Source organism: Leptonotus elevatus, chromosome 6 (assembly GCF_054856555.1).
Source record: "Leptonotus elevatus isolate MCC_2025b chromosome 6, RoL_Lele_1.0, whole genome shotgun sequence".
In the NCBI taxonomy this organism is placed as follows: domain Eukaryota; kingdom Metazoa; phylum Chordata; class Actinopteri; order Syngnathiformes; family Syngnathidae; genus Leptonotus; species Leptonotus elevatus.
This window is the reverse complement of record NC_141244.1, coordinates 24,381,255-24,400,423: the sequence shown is the minus strand read 5'-3', so window position 1 is coordinate 24,400,423 and position 19,169 is coordinate 24,381,255. Positions and strand designations below refer to the sequence as shown.

The 19,169-nt window shown below is 45.2% G+C and overlaps 1 protein-coding gene across 6 annotated transcripts; it reads left to right on the top strand.

Moving 5' to 3' along the window:
* Nucleotides 1–1,037: 1,037 nt before the first annotated feature.
* Nucleotides 1,038–19,169, top strand: chd4b (chromodomain helicase DNA binding protein 4b). Of its 6 annotated transcripts, none has more exons than XM_086077610.1 (40): nucleotides 1,038–1,274; nucleotides 1,485–1,648; nucleotides 2,163–2,284; nucleotides 3,099–3,347; nucleotides 3,443–3,558; nucleotides 3,675–3,774; nucleotides 3,850–4,072; nucleotides 4,253–4,368; nucleotides 4,450–4,573; nucleotides 4,653–4,825; nucleotides 5,970–6,215; nucleotides 6,286–6,489; nucleotides 6,583–6,794; nucleotides 7,596–7,727; nucleotides 7,819–7,918; nucleotides 8,084–8,275; nucleotides 8,631–8,831; nucleotides 8,941–9,078; nucleotides 9,219–9,340; nucleotides 9,450–9,623; nucleotides 9,711–9,852; nucleotides 9,944–10,193; nucleotides 10,292–10,416; nucleotides 10,906–10,998; nucleotides 11,096–11,237; nucleotides 11,526–11,695; nucleotides 11,779–11,968; nucleotides 12,631–12,717; nucleotides 14,299–14,390; nucleotides 14,475–14,608; nucleotides 14,981–15,125; nucleotides 15,234–15,390; nucleotides 15,520–15,605; nucleotides 15,697–15,922; nucleotides 16,004–16,048; nucleotides 16,240–16,404; nucleotides 16,511–16,619; nucleotides 16,758–16,890; nucleotides 17,803–17,998; nucleotides 18,805–19,169. In XM_086077610.1, exons 1-40 carry the CDS (start codon nucleotides 1,168–1,170, stop codon nucleotides 19,020–19,022), a joined length of 6,120 nt encoding a protein of 2,039 aa, XP_085933736.1. In that variant the 5' UTR covers nucleotides 1,038–1,167; the 3' UTR covers nucleotides 19,023–19,169. The 6 variants fall into 6 exon arrangements, with proteins under 6 accessions (XP_085933736.1, XP_085933733.1, XP_085933739.1 ...); XM_086077607.1 differs by having other exon boundaries at nucleotides 1,413–1,648; XM_086077608.1 differs by having other exon boundaries at nucleotides 1,039–1,274; nucleotides 1,413–1,648; nucleotides 18,794–19,148.

The following is a 19,169-nucleotide window of genomic DNA, read 5'->3' as shown; positions in this document are numbered from 1 at the left end:
ATACAATGTTTGATTCTCTTTTGTTTTCTGTCAGTTTTACGGTAAATGAAAGTTGGAAAATTTGGAGTGAGAAACTAAGAACAAGTGCCAAGAAATACTTTAAAAAGTGTATTTTAACTCATTGACTGCCATTGACGCCTATAAACGTCAAAAATTCATTTGACTCACGATTAATCACAAATTTTACATCTGTTCTAAATATACAATATTTTGTCTAGGTTTTCATACTCTTCTTAACAAAAATGGAACAATTTTAATAGAAATAGTTCACATTTATTTTTGACGTCTATAGCCGTCAATGGCAGTGAATGAGTTTAATAAGTTTAAAGAGTGTGGAAGAGGTGAAACTGTCTATAAAAAACAGTATTTAATGAACCTTAACCTAACATGCATGGGGATTGGGGAGAATGTAAACTTGAACTTTGAACCCCAGGAGTGTGAGGCAGATGTGCTAACCACTCAAGGCATCATGCTGCATCAACATCTTCATCTCAACACATTTCCCATTTAGGCCTCTCCACCGCCCTCTCCTCCTCGAACCCTGGCACAAACTTGACACAGCCACACACACACACTTTGAGCGGACCTTGGACTTGAACCCGATCACAGTCAGTCAGGTAGACAGTGGTGGATATTGTTTTGAGCACATTGTTTTATTGGTCATCCCAGGTAGATGCTCATTCAGTGACTATTATGGGCTGTCACCGGTGGGTTTCGGCCTACCTCTAGAGACCATGTTTTCCCTCCTATTTCCTTGTATTTTGAAGGTGTAGTATATTATGGGATGTAGCGCGTTTGGAATATTATGGTCTGGCGAGGCACACATGGGCGGAAGGGGGGGGGGGGGTCGCCATGACAACGAGGTGGCTCCGAGGGCCGGAGCATGCATGTCTTGGAGTGGTAATGTGCGTGAATGCGTGCGAGTGAGCAGGCGCGCGCGCGTGGCGGGGGGAGGGGGGAGGGGGGAGGGTGGGGGCAGGCTGGGCCCTGTGAGTATTATGGTCTGCCGGTTGCGAGGTAACCATGCAGAGTCCTGCGCGCGTGTGGGAGGGGAGGGGGGATTATTATGGGATGTCTGGCCCCCTTTGTGTGCTCGCGAGGATGTTAGCTAAGCTCTGAGGCTGGGGGAGAGGACAGGGGACGGTGTTTTTGTTTGTCCCCTAATGAATGAACGCTGGGTTGACAAAAAGCAGCCGAGTTGAGGTAATACGAGCGGAAGAGAGCGCTTCACTTCGACCTGGGACCGCACGCGCACGCTACAGCAAGTTTCCAAGGTAGGCCTTTTTTGGCTTCAACTTTCCATTGCCGTGTTCCAACTTGCGGGTGTCAAGTGTGTAGTGTGCGTTTACACCTAATTAGCCAACTTGTTTGATAATGTAAACACAGTGCCATTTCCCACCCCCCACACACAGTAGCCGCCCCCTCCCTCTCCCTCTCCTCCCCCCCCTTGGACAGTACACCCACCTCGGTCCACTCTCCAGCAGTCCCACGTCATTTTCCCCTCCTCCCTCGTCGACCGACCGAGGAGCGAGAGCTTTAGGAGGGATTAATTCGAGCGAGGAGGTGGGGGGGGACACTGGAGACATGTCAGGCAGCGACGATGACAGGGACGACTTCGGGGCCGTCGAGGAGCACTCGCTACTCCACGGTAAGCTCCAACCGTTCGTCTACTTTTTGTTGTTTCGGACCGGGGGTGTGCGTGCGTGTTGGAGGGGGGGCGCCTTCAAAGCGAGGCTAACGTTAGCCCGAGCTAGCTTCGCGTCGCTTCGGTCACGATAGGTTAGTTAAGCTAACTTCACGTGCAGGTGTCCCCCCCCACCCCCTACTTTTCCGTATTTACAATTTTGACGCGCGCTTTCGCCAAGGGGGGCCACCGCCGACTGTCAAAGTTGTGCCAAATAAAAGAAAACCCCACAACTTGTTCAAGCATAGTGTTTTGTGCCACACGCTAGGCGTGCACGCGGATTTGTGTGTGCACGCCACTCTGTGCACGCGCCCCCAACCTCTCCCCCTCCTCCCTCCTCTTCCTCCACTCTGTCGAGCCTGCAGGGGCGTGCAAGTCTGCGCCTGCGCCACAACCCCCCCCCCCCCCCCCCTACACACAAATAGAGAATAAACGTGTGAATGAAAAGAGTGACAAGCCATTTGAATGTCACCTGCAGACAACAAACCCGAGGACGTCATGTCCGAAGTGGAAGAGGCTCCCAAGTCCAAGAAGAAGAAGAAGGCCAAGAAGAGCAGCAGGGAGAGCAGAAGCAACAAGAGGCAGAGAGCTGTCAGAGAGGTTAGTCGGATCACTTGGATGTCACATGATTTTATGATGCACGCACAGCCACTTAAATGTACTCACATTAGCTGTATAGGAAGAAATACTTAAGCATCCGTGTTTCCCAACAGTTATTGAGTGGATGCACTCATTTTACATGAGAGAGATCTCATAGCACGCCATCAAACAAACACAAAAAAAGTGTAGTATAGAGTGGTGCAAAAGCACTGCACAGTTGTAATGATTAAAACCAAGAGCATTATTAAATCTGAATGAGAATAACATATAGATTGCCTTCACTAATGACTAATTAATGAGATTCAATATAATGTGTCCATCATTTTAATGTGTTTTCAATCACAAATCAATAGATGCATCTGTGGAAACTAATATAATTTATAGAGTAGATGTAAAAGTTTTTATTTGGTCCTTTTTTAAAATGTATTGTCCATTGTCCGTGTCTCTGTCAATTTGTGCCGGTGTTTCCCAATAGTGATAGTGACGTAATGATGATCTGTTTTCTGTGCGTGTTTAATTGAACACAAAGCTGATATACGCATACACAGGTTTATTGCACCTTCGGCCATCTAATAGAAGAGCATTTCATTGTTCTGCCTTTCACTATACGTCGCAGGCATAGATAGATGAACAAAGATATATTTGTAATTGATAAATTAAATTGGTTAATTACCTCTAATGCTCTCTGATGGGACCTGGGTTGGAATCGCTTCAATTTTTGCCCGTCATGGATGCCAGATGCGGCCAGTTTTCCGTACTAATGCGGTTGCCTTGGCGTCACTTGATGTTTTCGATGCCGTTTCAACACAAACAGGAGTTGCCGCTGAGTTCTCCCGAGCACCTAATTGGAGGGGATGCAACAGAGAGGGACCCGGATGAGGGAATCCTGCGCTCGGACAGCGACGGAAGCGATTACGCCCCGGGGAGGAAGAAGAAAAAGCGCTCCAGCTCGACCAAAGACAAGAAGAAATCCAGCGCGTCTGTGGAGAAAGGGGGCTCGTCCAAGAGCAAACGCAAAGATCCAGAGCCGGATGATGATGAAGACGACGATGACGACTGCCAGGTAAACTGGGAATTTTCACATGGCAGGTGCCGTGAGGGGTGTTCATTTCCACTGGGGATTAATTTCTTTCCCTCTCTTGTCCCCTCCCTCCTTAGCCGAAAAGCTCTTCCCAGATGCTGGAGGCCTGGGGCATGAAAGACATCGACCACGTCTTTACTCAGGAAGACTACAACTCCCTCACCAACTACAAGGCCTTCAGTCAGTTTGTCAGGTGCGAAAACCTTACTTTATTTGATGTGAAAAAAAGAACTTCTACAGCCATTATTAAAACACAAATATCAGAACGCGTCAATTTGATCTACCTGTGGCATTTGTTGTTCTCCTCAGGCCCTTGATTGCAGCCAAGAACCCCAAAATCGCTGTGTCCAAGATGATGACTTTAATGATGGCCAAGTGGAGGGAGTTCAGCACAAACAACCCCCATAAGGTTATTACATCGACTCCCATTAAAATGACACGAATGGCGTACTCCTCGTTTCTGACGTGTTTGTCTCCCTCGCAGGGCTCGGCGTCCGCCAACGCAGCCCTGGCAGCCGCCAACGTGGCCGCAGCGGTGGAGAACATGGTGGTGGCTGGGACAGACAGAGCGGCCGACGGTGGTAGCGCACCCACCGACGGCGCTGCTGCCACTGCTCAGACGCCGCCCGCTGCTCCGGCGCCAGCCCCGCCGCCGCCGCCGCCGCCGCCGCCACCTCTCCGCAAGGCTAAAACCAAAGAAGGCAAAGGTGACTGGATGGAAGTGTATATGAAAAAAACATCATGGGCTGTGTTCGGAATGACTCACTTATCGCGATATACCTGTAGAGATTTTTATATAGTGGACTATTCTAATGGATGGGGAGACATTTTGAACACAGCTAGTTTATTTGCTTGAATTAACCTTTCTTCATTCATTCCCGTGTCAGGCCCTAACGCCCGTAAAAAGTCCAAGCCTAAAGTTCCACCAAAGCCCAAACCCAAGAAAGTGGCTCCACTCAAGATCAAACTGGGAGGCCTGAACAACAAGAGGAAGCGCTCCTCTGTAAGATATTTCGCAACTCCTTGTCTTCCTGTCTTTTGCCGACTTGTCAGTGTTAGAACGCATCGCTGCTCTCCCTATCAGAGTGATGAGGATGAGCCTGATGCGGACAGCGACTTTGACGAAAGCAACTTCTCCGTGTCAGAAGGCGCCAACCGCGGTAGCCGCAACAAGAAGAAGCCCAAGAGTGCGAAGAAAAGGAAGAAAGGTGCGGTGTGAAACTCACTTCTGTCTTTTGTCCTCGACTCAGAATCCCAACTCACGTGTCCACTCGCTTCCTCTCCCAGTGGAGACAGAGGACGGCGACGGCTATGAGACGGACCACCAGGACTACTGTGAGGTGTGCCAGCAGGGAGGAGAGATCATTCTGTGCGACACCTGCCCCAGGGCTTATCACATGGTCTGCTTGGACCCTGACATGGAGAAGGCACCCGAGGGCAAGTGGAGCTGCCCGCATTGTGTGAGTCCTGTTGTTGTGGCTCATTTTACGCCATTTTTCAATGTGTAATACAAATGACGATCATGTCTTTGAGTCTTAATAAAGTAATTTTACATGTCATTCCCAATACAGTACTCGAATACGTTTGAGATATAAGTTACCATTACCAACTCAATATCTACCTACATTCTGTCTGTCCTACCTATTTTCCTACATACTTACTCAAGACTTATTTACCTATTTGTCTATCCTCGTTATATGCTCTCACCTTCGAGCTCCGGCATTTTGGACTAACTGGAGACGCTTGAGGGAGCTTTGGCTGACTCCAAAATAAAGTACATTGCAGTAATCTAACTAGGACGTAACAAAGGCATGGGTTACTGGGTCACTGAGTGCTTTTGCAAAAGAAGAGGCTTTGATTTAGCTCGCTGCCTACGATACAAAATGAAAGTTACGACTGTAACTACTGTTTTATTTCGTCCCTCCCGGCCGCCAGATGGCGGTGCTTCAAGCACCGAAGGGAACAACCAGTGCTTGAAGCACAGCCATCTGGCGGTCGGGAGGGACGAAATAGAACGCTAGATTTTGAAGCACCAATTGGCTGGTTCAATTTAAAATGACTGTCCAATTGAAAACTCTTAATTCGAGACTGTTTGACGGCAGGGAACTCAAGTCAACCGGGTGAGATGGAAAAAGAGTACACCATAACTTGTGTTTTCTTTTCGTTGAAGTTCAAGACGTTCAGTGCCATCCAGGTTTTGATTTCTAAGAGGAAATCATCCTCTTTGCTTAGCGCCGACATAATTTGACCGTCATCCCCATAGCAGTGAAAGGAAATACCATGCTTTCTTAAGATAGGGGTAGCAAATGCAATGAAAACAGCAGGGGGGGCCCATCAGTAAACCCTGTGGAACGCCATATGACAGTGGTCAGAGTGGGACTCAGAGCAACACAAAAAAGTCCTGCCTGCCAAATAGGATCTAAACCACTCTAGAGGGCTACCTACCTGACTATTTACATTTCCATGTGCCTGAAATTTGTTGCTGCCTTTTTACCAACCCAACACTTAACCTCCTTCCCGAGCTGCCTAAGACCTCCTTAATAATCAATAAGAATCTGTTTTTTACTCATGCACCCCACCTCTACCTTTTGATTGCGATACCAGGAGAAGGAGGGCATCCAGTGGGAGGCCAGGGAAGAACTCTCTGACGCCGAAGTGGACGACGAGGACGACAGGCAGGACGACGGCGCCGAGGAAGAGGACGACCTCCACATCGAGTACTGCAGGGTGTGCAAGGACGGAGGGGAGCTCCTTTGCTGCGACACGTGCCCCTCGTCCTATCACATCCACTGTCTCAACCCGCCCCTCCCCGAGATCCCCAACGGCGAGTGGATCTGCCCCCGCTGCAAGGTACCCGATAAAGTGGCCTCTGATTGGAAACAATAAAAGCAACGCCGACTTCCTATCGTCTTCTTGACAGTGCCCACCAATGAAGGGTAAAGTCCAGAAGGTCATAACATGGCGTTGGGGAGAACTGCCTGCCCCTGCCCCCGTCCCCCGGCCCGCCGACCTGCCCGCTGACGCTCCTGATCCCCCGCCATTGGTTGGCCGCAGGGAGAGGGAGTTCTTTGTAAAATGGTGCAATATGTCCTATTGGCACTGCTCGTGGGTGCTCGAGCTACAGGTGCATGCCGAAGCCGACAGAACTGCACATTGTTGTCGTTTTTTTTTTTTTGAACCTACGCACCTTCCAACCTCCCCGCTTGTGGGTCGCCAGTTGGAGCTGAACTGCCAGGTGATGTTCCGCAACTACCAGAGAAAGACCGACATGGACGAGCCGCCGCCCGTGGACTTTGGCGGCGAGGGTGACGACGACAAGAGCACCAAGCGGAAGAACAAGGATCCTCTCTTTGTCCACATGGAGGCGGACTTCTACCGCTACGGAGTCAAGATGGAGTGGCTGATGATACACCGCATCCTCAACCACAGGTGAACGCTTGGGGCATTAAGTCAAATGAATGCAAAGTCCCTTTAATGACACTATATTATTGATTTTGTTTTATTGTCACCGTTTTTTTTAATTGTAGATTTTAAACACGCAAGATGCTAATATTTAAAAGGTCAAATTATTAAACTGGTGTAAAATATCACTTTTTAAGAAGTATAGTTTGACTTGATAGAAAGTTACATTAAAGCCCAAATGGCACACTTGTTTGTTTGGACCCCTGTTTTGGAAAAACCTGTCAAACTGGAACTGGAACTAGGGAAGACCTCAAGCTTTGATCCTGTAGTGTTTTCCAGCCCACCACAGCATTCTACATTCATTTTCGAAGCAGATTTTGTGAAAAATTATTAGACAAACATAAAATTCGTCTTTTTTGTATTCAAACTTCCATTTCTCAGTGCCAGTAGCATTTAAACAGAATCTGACTCTTTGGGAGAAAAAAATTCAAAGTATTATCTTTAAAAAGAGACCAAAACTATGCCGAAACTCCAAATGGTTCAAGAACAGCTTCAAATTGAATGATAAGGGGTTAAACCGCCATAAATATTTAAATTTTTTTGCTGAATGTGTACATTTGACTTCAGGCTTGTGAAAACTGAAAAAAGCTCCAAAACCAGGGAAGAAGTTTAAATTTTTCTCACAATATTGTTCACTCACTTTGGCCTCTCACGTTTAGTTATAGAAACAGACGAAAACCACTCTTTTATAATATGTAATATTACACACACACAAAAATGATCAAAATCCGCCGAGCTGTTTAACTGATTTCCCTGTTTCCATTTCAGTGTGGACAGGAAGGGCAACGTGCACTACCTGATCAAATGGCGAGATCTGGCCTACGACCAGGCGACGTGGGAGAACGAAGACATGGACATCCCCGAGTTTGACCTTTACAAGCAGACCTACTGGAATCACAGGTATGCAGAAGCTTGCGTCCTCCAACAGGAGTCATCTGTGTCATTTCACACTAAAACAAATATATTTTTTTTTTTTTTTCAAACAAACTAGAGAATTGATGATTGGTGATGAGGGCAGACCTGGTAAGAAGCTGAAGAAGCCTGTCAAAATTAAGAAGACGGAGCGTCCACCTGCTAACCCAGTGGTAGATGTAAGTAACCCAACCTTTCCAACCGCACGCTTGCATTTCTTGGGTCGTAAACTGCACTTGAACAGTCATAACATCAATTGTTAAACAATCAAAATGTTGTCAAGTTAGGAATCATGAAGGAGGATATTAAGTGTCATTCATCACTCTCCATGTTTCCTCTTGCAGCCTACAATCAAGTTTGACCGTCAGCCCGACTACCTGGACAGCACCGGGGGCACTCTTCACCCCTACCAGCTGGAGGGCTTGAACTGGCTGAGGTTTTCCTGGGCTCAGGCCACCGACACCATCCTTGCCGATGAAATGGGCTTAGGCAAGACTGTCCAGACCGCTGTCTTCCTCTACTCGCTTTACAAGGAGGTACGAGGGGAAGAGACGAGTAATTGTGGTGTTTTTTGGCGAGACTGGAGCAAATTCATGTCATTTCATTTCAATGGGGAATATTTATTTTACAAGCTTGGTTGCCAAATGGATTAAACTTGTAGGTGAGGATACCACTGTACAGTATAAATTCAGTTTTGTCTCGTCGGCTCTCCTCTTGTCAGTCAGTGTCAGTTGGGGGTATCGGACATGTGACATACAGCAACAGTGCCCATCAAAGGGGAGCAGCTCAAAGTCAGGAGCTTTATCCTAAAGGCAGGGCAAGACATTTGTTTGCAAGTTGAATTTTTTTTATGTTGACATTATGCTTTCTGCCTTGCCTCCTCTCTGTCAGGGTCATTCCAAAGGTCCTTTCCTGGTTAGCGCACCTCTTTCCACCATCATCAACTGGGAGCGAGAGTTCGAGATGTGGGCCCCAGACATGTACGTGGTCACGTACGTGGGCGACAAGGACAGCAGGGCTGTCATCCGCGAGAACGAGTTCTCTTTCGAAGGGAACGCCATCCGAGGTGGGAAAAAGGCATCCAAGATGAAGGTGAGAAAGAACCAACATAACATTATGTATCGTTAAATTGAACCGATACCTTGTGGCTCCCAGGCCTAAAATTTACGTTTTCTCTCCCTTTCTCATGTCCGCTGTGCAGAAAGACTCAACAGTTAAGTTTCATGTCCTTCTGACATCCTATGAGCTGATTACCATCGACCAGGCTGTGCTGGGCTCCATTGAATGGGCCTGTCTGGTTGTGGATGAGGCTCACAGGCTGAAAAACAACCAGTCCAAGGTGAGAATTTTTTTATTATATTTTTATTTTATTTTTATTTTTTTTGCTTCTTTGGGGATACAATTTGGTAGAGCTACTACATTGTGATTGTATTTCCCTGGATTTGCATATTCTAACGCATCCCCCCCCCCTTCCGTCAGTTCTTCCGAGTGCTGAACAACTACCCACTGCAACACAAGCTGCTGCTGACTGGCACGCCTCTTCAGAATAACCTGGAGGAGCTCTTCCACTTGCTTAACTTCCTGACTCCAGAGAGATTCAAGTCAGTACATCATCCTCACCATGAGCAGTGCCGCATTAGTGGCGGCCGGCGACACCCACGCGTGCCCTCGTTTTGCTCAATGTTGCTTTCCCTCCCTCTTCCACTGCAGCAACTTGGAAGGCTTCTTGGAGGAATTTGCCGACATAGCCAAAGAGGACCAAATCAAGAAGCTCCACGACATGCTGGGCCCGCACATGCTCAGGAGGCTGAAGGCTGACGTCTTCAAACACATGCCATCCAAGACTGAACTCATTGTCAGAGTGGAGCTTAGCCCCATGCAGAAGTCAGTGTTACGTTATGAAGTCATTTGGACTATGATCAGGAATCTCTTTTCTTTTCTCAAAATGACTTTTTACTTGTTTTCATCTAGGAAATACTACAAGTTTATTTTAACGCGGAATTTCGACGCCTTGAACACCCGCGGAGGAGGAAACCAAGTCTCTCTGCTAAATGTGGTGATGGATCTGAAAAAGTGCTGCAATCATCCATACCTCTTTCCTGCTGCTGCCGCCGTATGACCTTTTGTCTTATTATAATGCTGACGGACTGCCTGAACATGAACATGAACATGTCATGAATCCACATGATCCTTTCTCATGACAGGAGGCCCCGAAACTTCCAAACGGCATGTATGAGGGCTTAGCTCTGACCAAGGCATCTGGCAAGCTGATGCTCTTGCACAAGATGATGAAAAAGCTGAAGGAAGGAGGTCACAGAGTGCTGGTTTTCTCCCAGATGACCAAAATGCTCGACTTGCTGGAGGATTTCCTGGAAAATGAGGGTTACAAATATGAGAGAATTGACGGCGGAGTCACCGGCAACATGCGGCAGGAAGCCATTGACCGCTTTAATGGTGACCATTTACCCCTCATATTATTGACTAATTAAATAGCACAGTTTGTATGTTTTTAACTTTTGTTTTGGTGGGGTTTTTTTTTTTTTTTTCAACAGCTCCTGGTGCTCCCCAGTTTGCCTTTCTCCTCTCAACTCGAGCAGGAGGTTTGGGCATCAATCTTGCTTCTGCAGACACCGTTATCATCTATGACTCTGACTGGAACCCTCACAATGACATCCAGGTATGACGCGCCCACCACTCATTAAATTCAATTATAAAGCACTTTTTGTACCATTGTTTGATCACAAACTACAAAAAAAATGCAGGAGAGTTATGCAAACAAATACATAATTAAATTGCTTCATCTTCAATGAGGAAATACACAAAGAAGGTTAACATTACATAGGAAAAATGCTATATCACGATTCCTAGTTTGTGTACAATGAAATTTAAAAAGTCAGTTTTAATAAGTTAAAATCTGTGTCAATGTTATGGTCTCGCCGTATCGTGGGCTTTCACCTATTGCGGGTTGATCTGGAAAACGTATATCCCCTTTCAGCGTAAAAGGAGATTAAAAATTGTTAGAACTGTCAAAACAAAGGTCAAACAATCTGTTCCAGAATTTCTCCCCATAGGAAATAATGGAAATGCCAATAATTTGGGCTATGATGTTCCCCTGTAAGTTAAGAAAAAAATATTTCAGAAGGGTTTAAACTGTTGTGTGCTGTAGGCGTTCAGCAGAGCTCATCGTATTGGCCAGAACAGGAAGGTGATGATCTATCGCTTTGTGACCAAAGCATCCGTAGAGGAGAGGATCACACAGGTGAAGTAGCATAAAAAAAAAAAAAGAAGAAAAATCCCAAGTCCTTATTTACTGTTCAACCTTCTGATTGCTTATTTGTCCCCCATTTTCTTATCAGGTTGCAAAGAAAAAAATGATGCTCACCCACTTGGTTGTGCGACCCGGCCTCGGCTCCAAGACCGGTTCCATGTCCAAGCAGGAACTGGACGATATCCTCAAATTTGGAACCGAGGAGTTATTTAAAGATGAGGCTGGAGAAGGTTTGCAATTGCATGTCCACTGTTAATGATAAACCGTTAACAGTTAAGCTTAATGATTAACAATGTTACAGAACATAACAAATAATAATGCTCAGTTTGCAATAATACACAACAATATTTATTGACTTAATACAAAATGAGCATTATTATTATTTAGACAGAATTTTAATGCTGCTCTGAAAGTGCTTGAAGTTGATGGAAAAGGCATTTCAACCTCTACTCGGCTCTCAATTTGCAATTGGATCAGTGCATTTTATACTTAAGGTACTCATTTTTCTTGCGCTAAAGGGGACAATAAGGAGGACGACAGCAGTGTAATCCACTACGATGACCAAGCCATCGATCGTTTGCTGGACCGGAACCGGGACGCTACAGACGACACCGAGATTCAGAGCATGAACGAATACCTCAGCTCCTTTAAAGTTGCCCAGTATGTGGTCAAAGATGAGGAGGATGAGGTACGCAATAGAAGCGAAAGCGGGCGGGGGCGGCGGCAGGCAGGACGGTTGGCAAAGAAATGTTGATCAATGTTTCCTCTCAGGAGGAGGAAGTGGAGCGGGAAGTGATCAAGCAGGAGGAAAGCGTAGACCCCGACTACTGGGAGAAGCTGCTTCGTCATCACTATGAGCAGCAGCAAGAGGATCTGGCCCGCAATCTGGGCAAAGGCAAAAGAACTCGAAAGCCGGTTAACTACAATGATGGTTCTCAGGAGGACCGAAGCATAAGACAGGGTACAGAAACATAAATAATGCAACCTCTTCTTCTTATTGTTATGTGCTGTGATGGTGATGTCATTTGTGTTTGTGTCCGTATTGTGAGTGCATGCTAAGACATTTGAGCGTTTATTCCATATTCTTAATATCCAATTAAGTGCCCTCGCTTGTACCGTAGTGAGGCAAAAAAAATGATAAATGTATGCTACTAGTGACTTTATAAAATTGTACTAGCTAACATCTAGTGTTTCACTTGTACTGCAAATAGTGTGCAGCTATTTAATAGGGATATGGAGTAAATGTTCAAACAGTAATGTGTGGTGTTTATTTGGTGTTATAGAGATTCAGCTTAATTGAATATTTGACTTTTTCAAATGATGCACAATTTGAAAGCTGCAACTTCTTCTATTTGAATTAGTAGTCTGCTGTTTGTTTTATCAAAGTTATAAAGATGTGGATAAAATTGAACCTGCTAAAACAATGCATGTTTTAGATATTTTTTTTAATGCAAGGCAGCTTTATTTATATAGTCTATTTCATGCACAAGGTGCTTTATGGTATGCGATTAAAAATACAACAATTTAAAAACAAAGAGCTAAAGATATTTTAGTGGACTTGACTATGAATTAGATTCTGACCAAGAGTTAAGGAAGTGTTTCCTGTCACCTTCTTCCATCCAGATTGGCAAGAGGACCAATCCGACAACCAGTCTGATTACTCGGTGGCGTCGGAGGAGGGCGACGAGGACTTTGATGAGCGCGCTGAAGGTACACCCGCTCTTCTGGGCTGTGTCGGCTTCGGTGCTGCAGAAGTCATCTATCAATTCTCTGTTCTCTGTAGGATTTATCAAAGCACAGTGGAACCTCTTAAGGTCAAAGCGGCGTTACTTAACAAACTCAAAACCGGTTTACCCTTCAGAATATTGAAAATAGAAATAATCGCTTACAGACATAAACTGTCACTTTCATAACTAGTCTTTCATGACACTTTTAAGAATAAATAATAAAAAATAAATAATTACTGTCAAATAATTATTATTAAATATAAAAAATATAAAAAGGCAGCACGGTGGCTGACTGGTTAGCACGTCCGCCTCCCAGTGCAAAGGTTGTGAGATCAAGTCCGGGCTTCGACCTTCCTGGGTGGAGTTTACATGTTCTCCCCGTGCTTGCGTGGGTTTTCTCCGGGTACTCCGGTTTCCTCCCACATTCCAAAAACATGCATGGCAGGTGAATTGGACACTCCAAATTGTCCATAGGTGTGATTGTGAGTATGGTTGTTCGTCTCTGTGTGCCCTGCGATTGGCTGGCAACCAGTTCAGGGTGTACCTCGCCTACTGCCCGAAGCCAGCTGGGATAGGCTCCAGCAACCCCGCGACCCTTGTGAGGACAAGCGGTACAGAAAATGGATGGATGGATAAAAAATATTTTAAAAGTAACATTTTACATTTTAAAGAAGAATCTACGCCGCCTGCCTGTGCTGCTACACAATCAGCGGCAAAAGCCCCCAAAAACACACAACACACTTGCGGAGTTGAATTTAAGATATATCATTTGTCCAACTTTTGAGGTTCCACTGCAGCTAATTTAAGATGAAAAAATTCCTCTCCATCAGTCCGTCTTAACATACTAAGCCAAACTGTCTGATAGGCTTCTTCAAGCTGCAGTTCTTTCCCTTACTAACAAGCTTCACAACCACCTCCGCCCTGCAGATATGTGTACCGATTCAGACGGAAGCTACACCGGCTACGACTTAAGCCCAGAAAAGAGCAGAAGGTGTCCATGTATCATCTGCTCGGGACGTACAATGGCAAGCCAAGATGAGAAAAAGCTGGTGGAGCTGGAGGTGGAGAAGGAGGTGGCGGTGGCGAAGCAGCAGAAAACAATAGACGCCTCCTTGAAAGTGGCCTGCATTTAAAAGAAAAATTGTTCTTTGCACTCAAAAGTTAAATTTGTTCACATGTTCAGTGTAACTGTTAGCACTTCGTTTATTTCTCAAATTGATACATTTTGTATCGACTGTAAACCATTGTTGCCCTTAATCACGGATCTCTCGCTGTTACTGGAATTGCATTAAATGGTGCTGCTTACAGTTAGTTCTAAGTGTCCTGAAAGGAAATGGCAGCTATAGATGTAAAGGTGTGGAGAGAAAGAGAGCGAGCGAGCGAGAGGGGCACCTTCAGCACAAGGGTGCCGTTATCGTGTGTAAGTCCAGTCGACATCCTTCTTACAGTGGATCCCACAGGACACAAACACTCAATTAAGTTCCAGCACAAGCATTCCAAATGTCAGTGACGTGCACGCTTTTTAGTGTGAGATGTTCTGATGATTTTTTTTGTCCCACCGCAGCAAACGCCCGCCGACCGAACCGCAAAGGGTTAAGAAACGACCGGGACAAGCCTCTGCCTCCGCTCCTGGCCCGAGTGGGCGGAAACATTGAGGTGAGTCTCGTCTACATGTTTTCCACTTGGCTTTCAGTTGTTTTTGACCGATTTCTGACTTGTTTCGGTCGAATCACCTGTCAGGTTCTGGGCTTCAACGCGCGGCAGAGGAAGGCTTTCCTGAATGCAGTGATGCGTTACGGGATGCCTCCCCAGGATGCCTTCACCAACCAGTGGCTTGTCAGGGACCTTCGAGGGAAGTCTGAGAAGGAATTCAAGTGAGGATTTTTTTTTTTTTGGGGAGCCATATCGCCCAGACCTAAAATGTAGTTACTTAAAAATAAAAATGCATTTGTCTGCTACTCTGTTGTTAAGAACCCCTTTTAATAGAGTATTAAGTGTCAAACTGTCAAAATGATGCTTTGCAATTCCACACAAGAGCAAACTAGGCTGAATAGTAAAGTCCGATGTTGTCACTCAAAAAAGTATTACTAATATGTTTAGAAACAGAATTTTTTTGTGTTTATTGCAATGTTTGTCTTTATGGGTAGTTTTTCTTTTGAGTCGTTTCCATTTGTAATATTTTCAAGTGTTTTCCATCTGATGTGATTTTTTATTTTTTTCATTTATTATTATTTTTTTGCCTACAGGGCTTACGTGTCTCTGTTCATGAGGCACCTGTGCGAGCCGGGAGCGGACGGAGCAGAGACTTTTGCGGATGGCGTCCCACGAGAGGGTTTGTCCAGGCAACACGTGCTCACTCGCATTGGCGTCATGTCCCTCATAAGGAAAAAGGTAGGATTATGCCCGCATTGCATTAAGTCATCGACATCCAGTCGGATACCTGATTTATCCAGCATCATGACACAATGGATCACTTGATTGCATGTATTGATTGGACAGGTGCAGGAGTTTGAGCATGTGAATGGTCAGTGGTCCATGCCTTGGATGGCAGAACTGGAGGAAAACAAGAGGGCGGCGGCTTTGGCTGCGGGTGAAGATCCCAAGACCCCTTCAAGTGGGACGCCTGCGGATACGCAACCGAACACTCCTGTTCCAGGTACACGCACACACAAAGCTGCTAGAGTATGGCAAGCCGTTTGAGTTTTTTTATTTTTTTTATTTTTTTTATTTTTTTGCATTCCAACAATACTGATGAAAATTGCTCTTTCTGACTTTGTATTAACAGAAGATCTATCAAAAACAGAAGACAAAGAGGACATTAAGAAGGATGCAGAGGACAGCAAATTAGCCAGAAAGACAGACGATCCAGAGGTAATTTCTCATTCTTGCATGCCAATCAATGCCGCGAACGTAATCAATGACATTATTTTCACTCAATTCATCGTCATTTTCTTTGCCTTAGATTATTGAAATCCCAGATGAGTCCGACAAGTCGCCAGCCTCTGAAAACAAAGATGATGATCCTGCGGGGAAGGAGGACAAAGAAAAGGAGACGCGAGGTGGAGATGAAGGGAACGAGCCCGACGACCTGAGCAAGGACCGAGAGGAGAAGGGTGACAAGGGTGTTCCTCCTGATCTCAAAGGTGAAGGAACAGAGGGGAAAACAGATTTGGAGGATCGATCTAAAGGTGAGGCAGTTTTTTTTTTTTTTTTTTTTTTGCCAGCTACTTTTTGTGTGTTGGCATGTGCTTTAAATCGAATTGATTCAGTTTCAGCTGAAGAGGCTAAAGATGAAAAGATGGACACAGAGAAAGGTGCGCATACCCACTTTTTATTATGCATTTTCTCAAAGTGCCCTTGAAAAGGTTCCCATTATGATGAAATACAAATCTACCTTAATACCAACTTTATTCATTTAATACCGCCCTTGCTGTGCCATAGAATGTTTCGACACACTACTTGTACTGGATCTCATTATTGTGCCTCCTCATGTAATTTCCCACAGATCATCAAGAGGACAAAGACGGCGTGAAATCGGACGAATCGAGCAGACTTCAGAATGGAGAGAACACCAGAGAAGCAGCTTTGTCCATGTTGAATGTGAGCGAAGAAAAGAGGAAAGCCAGCAAACAGAGGTTCATGTTCAACATAGCAGACGGCGGGTTCACAGGTAGACTCACACACGCACACACACACACACACACACACACACACACACACACGCACACATTTCCTTGCTTTTATTTTTTTTGTTTCATAACCTTTCCGCCCTGCAGAGCTTCACTCCCTCTGGCAGAATGAGGAGAGGGCAGCGACCGTCACTAAGAAGACCTTTGAGATTTGGCACCGTCGTCATGACTACTGGCTCCTGGCCGGCATCATACAGTATCCTTTCGATGCACATTTGAGTCAAACTTTGAGCAAAACACTTGTTACGAGTATTATAACAAGTTTTGTGATAAAACAAAAAAAGCTGACTTAAGATCTGTAAATTGTTATAAGCTTGACCGTCACGTTCCCCAGACACGGCTATGCTCGATGGCAGGACGTGCAGAACGACGTAAGGTTCGCCATCCTCAACGAACCCTTCAAGGGGGAAATGAGCAGGGGCAACTTCCTGGAGATCAAGAACAAGTTCCTGGCACGCAGGTTCAAGGTGAACTTGAACATCCACCCGCAATTGTGTGAATGCTGAAACGCAATTAATGTACATCGGGTCCCGGCGTATTTTGAACAATGGCGTAAGAATATGTCGTCACGCAGCACACAAAAGCACGCTCGGTTGCCATTTTACTGTCATCCAAATATTTACTGCAATTGGGATTTTTTTTGGGTATGAGATTTTTTCTAATAGGTTTTCTGGTGAGCTAACAAATACACGCACGCACGCACATACACATACTCACCCACACACACACACAAAAAAAAAAAAATATATATATATATATATATATATAAAAAAATAATAATAAAAGAGCAATGATGATGAAATTTCCGAATGAACAATACTGAGCTCTAAAAAAATAATAATAATAATAATAATAAAAATATGTCGTCACGCAGCACACAAAAGCACGCTCGGTTGCCATTTTACTGTCATCCAAATATTTACTGCAATTGGGATTTGACTGATATGATTTGAAGGAAAATGTATATACACTGTTCCATTTAAACACATGTAACCTGTGTATTCAATAATTAGTATTATTAACTTGTTCAACGTAGTGTCGTAAGAAGGTATTAGACTGTTGGTTGTGTATAAACATTTATATCTTGTCTCCAAGCGGATTTTCTGCTTTAACCCTGACAGGTTAGTGATAGATTATGGTGTACAAATTCGCATTTTGTTGCAACTCCCTCATCATAGGGTAGTAGCCACCAATCAAGATGCTCAAGAAGACAAAAAAAAAGATCATCAACTTCTGCTCACGCTTTTGGAGATGACTTTTGATATGCTGTAACCAACCACCATGGTCCACTATGCATTTAGTTTTTTCTCATCAAATGGCAGCAACCTTCGTGTCGTCTCTGTGCTGCGTCTCACTGGCCAATGATGTTCCTCTCTCAGTTACTAGAGCAGGCGTTGGTAATCGAGGAGCAGCTACGCCGCGCGGCCTACCTCAACATGACTGAGGACCCGGCCCACCCCTCCATGGCGCTCAACACGCGCTTCAGCGAGGTGGAGTGTCTGGCCGAGTCCCACCAGCACCTCAGCAAGGAGTCCATGTCGGGAAACAAGCCAGCCAATGCAGTCCTGCATAAAGGTAAAGACAAAGTGACGCTGACAGTAACTCAATATTTAGAACTAGGGGGTGTGAGGCGATTCAAAATTTTAATCGTAATTAATCGCATGACTTCAATAGTTAACTCGCAATTAATTGCAAAATGTACATCTGTTCTAAATGTACTCTTGTTAGCATAAAACTGGGGGGAAATAAACTAATAGAAATATGGCTGCATATTTTAGTCATTGATACAGTAATTTCATAATTCATAAAATTGAGTAAAAAAATTTAAATTTGAGTGTGATATTGATTTGAGTTGAGGTCATTTTCTGACACTAGGTGGTGTAATTGCATTTGTAAGATTGTGACAGCTCTGTGCTTTTTTTCTCTTCATATTAAAGTTCAAGTTAAGAGCTATCTAATCTTTAACATGAACTTGTGAAATTCTGCACATTTTAAAAATTGTAAGTCCCCACAAATATATGCATTATTATTAAATTGATTACAGCTAAATTCTGACATGGACGTGTCTGCTGCGTCGCGACTGGAATTACCCCAGTACAGGCATTCCGAGTAAGGGGCGGTCATTAATGGTACGTTCAAAAATAAAAGAACTATAAATGAACGCACTCATTTTGACACCTCTATTCAGAACGTGAGATATCAGATTTTTAGGTCTCGGGACCCCTTAGACAGGAGAATCGACTTAATGTCACCCAAATTGCACGTTTATCACAATCATCACCTTTGCTGACCGTAGCAACCGGGACAAACCGAAAGTCAAAATATGTAGGAAGTAAACATGCTCAAGCTTGAGTTGTTTTCACCTTCCAGTTCTCAAACAGCTGGAGGAGCTGCTGAGCGACATGAAGGCGGACGTCACGCGCCTCCCGGCGACCATCGCCAGGATCCCGCCCGTGGCCGTGCGGCTGCAAATGTCCGAGAGGAACATCCTCAGCAGGCTGGCCAGCCGCGGGCCCGAGGTGAGCGCCCAGAACCAGTCGCAGAGCGTGCAGCAGTTGCAGGTTTCGCGCTGAGGTGGGAACTCTTCACCGCCATGTAGCGGCGGGACCCCCCCCCCACTCCCAAACCGGCCCCTTCAAACACCTTGTACAGCACAGGCAGGTTAGTCCTCCTCGGCCTACACACACACACACACACAACTTGCCTCTGAACACAAAGGATATCAGTTGTGTAACGGGACGCCCAA

Bases quoted from the DNA above. Each gene is read 5' to 3' on its own strand.
- chd4b (XM_086077607.1), top strand. From the start codon at position 1,168: ATGAACGCTGGGTTGACAAAAAGCAGCCGAGTTGAGGTAATACGAGCG. The intron at 9,624-9,710 runs GTCAGTGTTACG...GTTTTCATCTAG, and splicing joins GAGCTTAGCCCCATGCAGAA to GAAATACTACAAGTTTATTT. The intron at 17,999-18,804 runs GTAAAGACAAAG...GTTCTCAAACAG, and splicing joins CAATGCAGTCCTGCATAAAG to CTGGAGGAGCTGCTGAGCGA.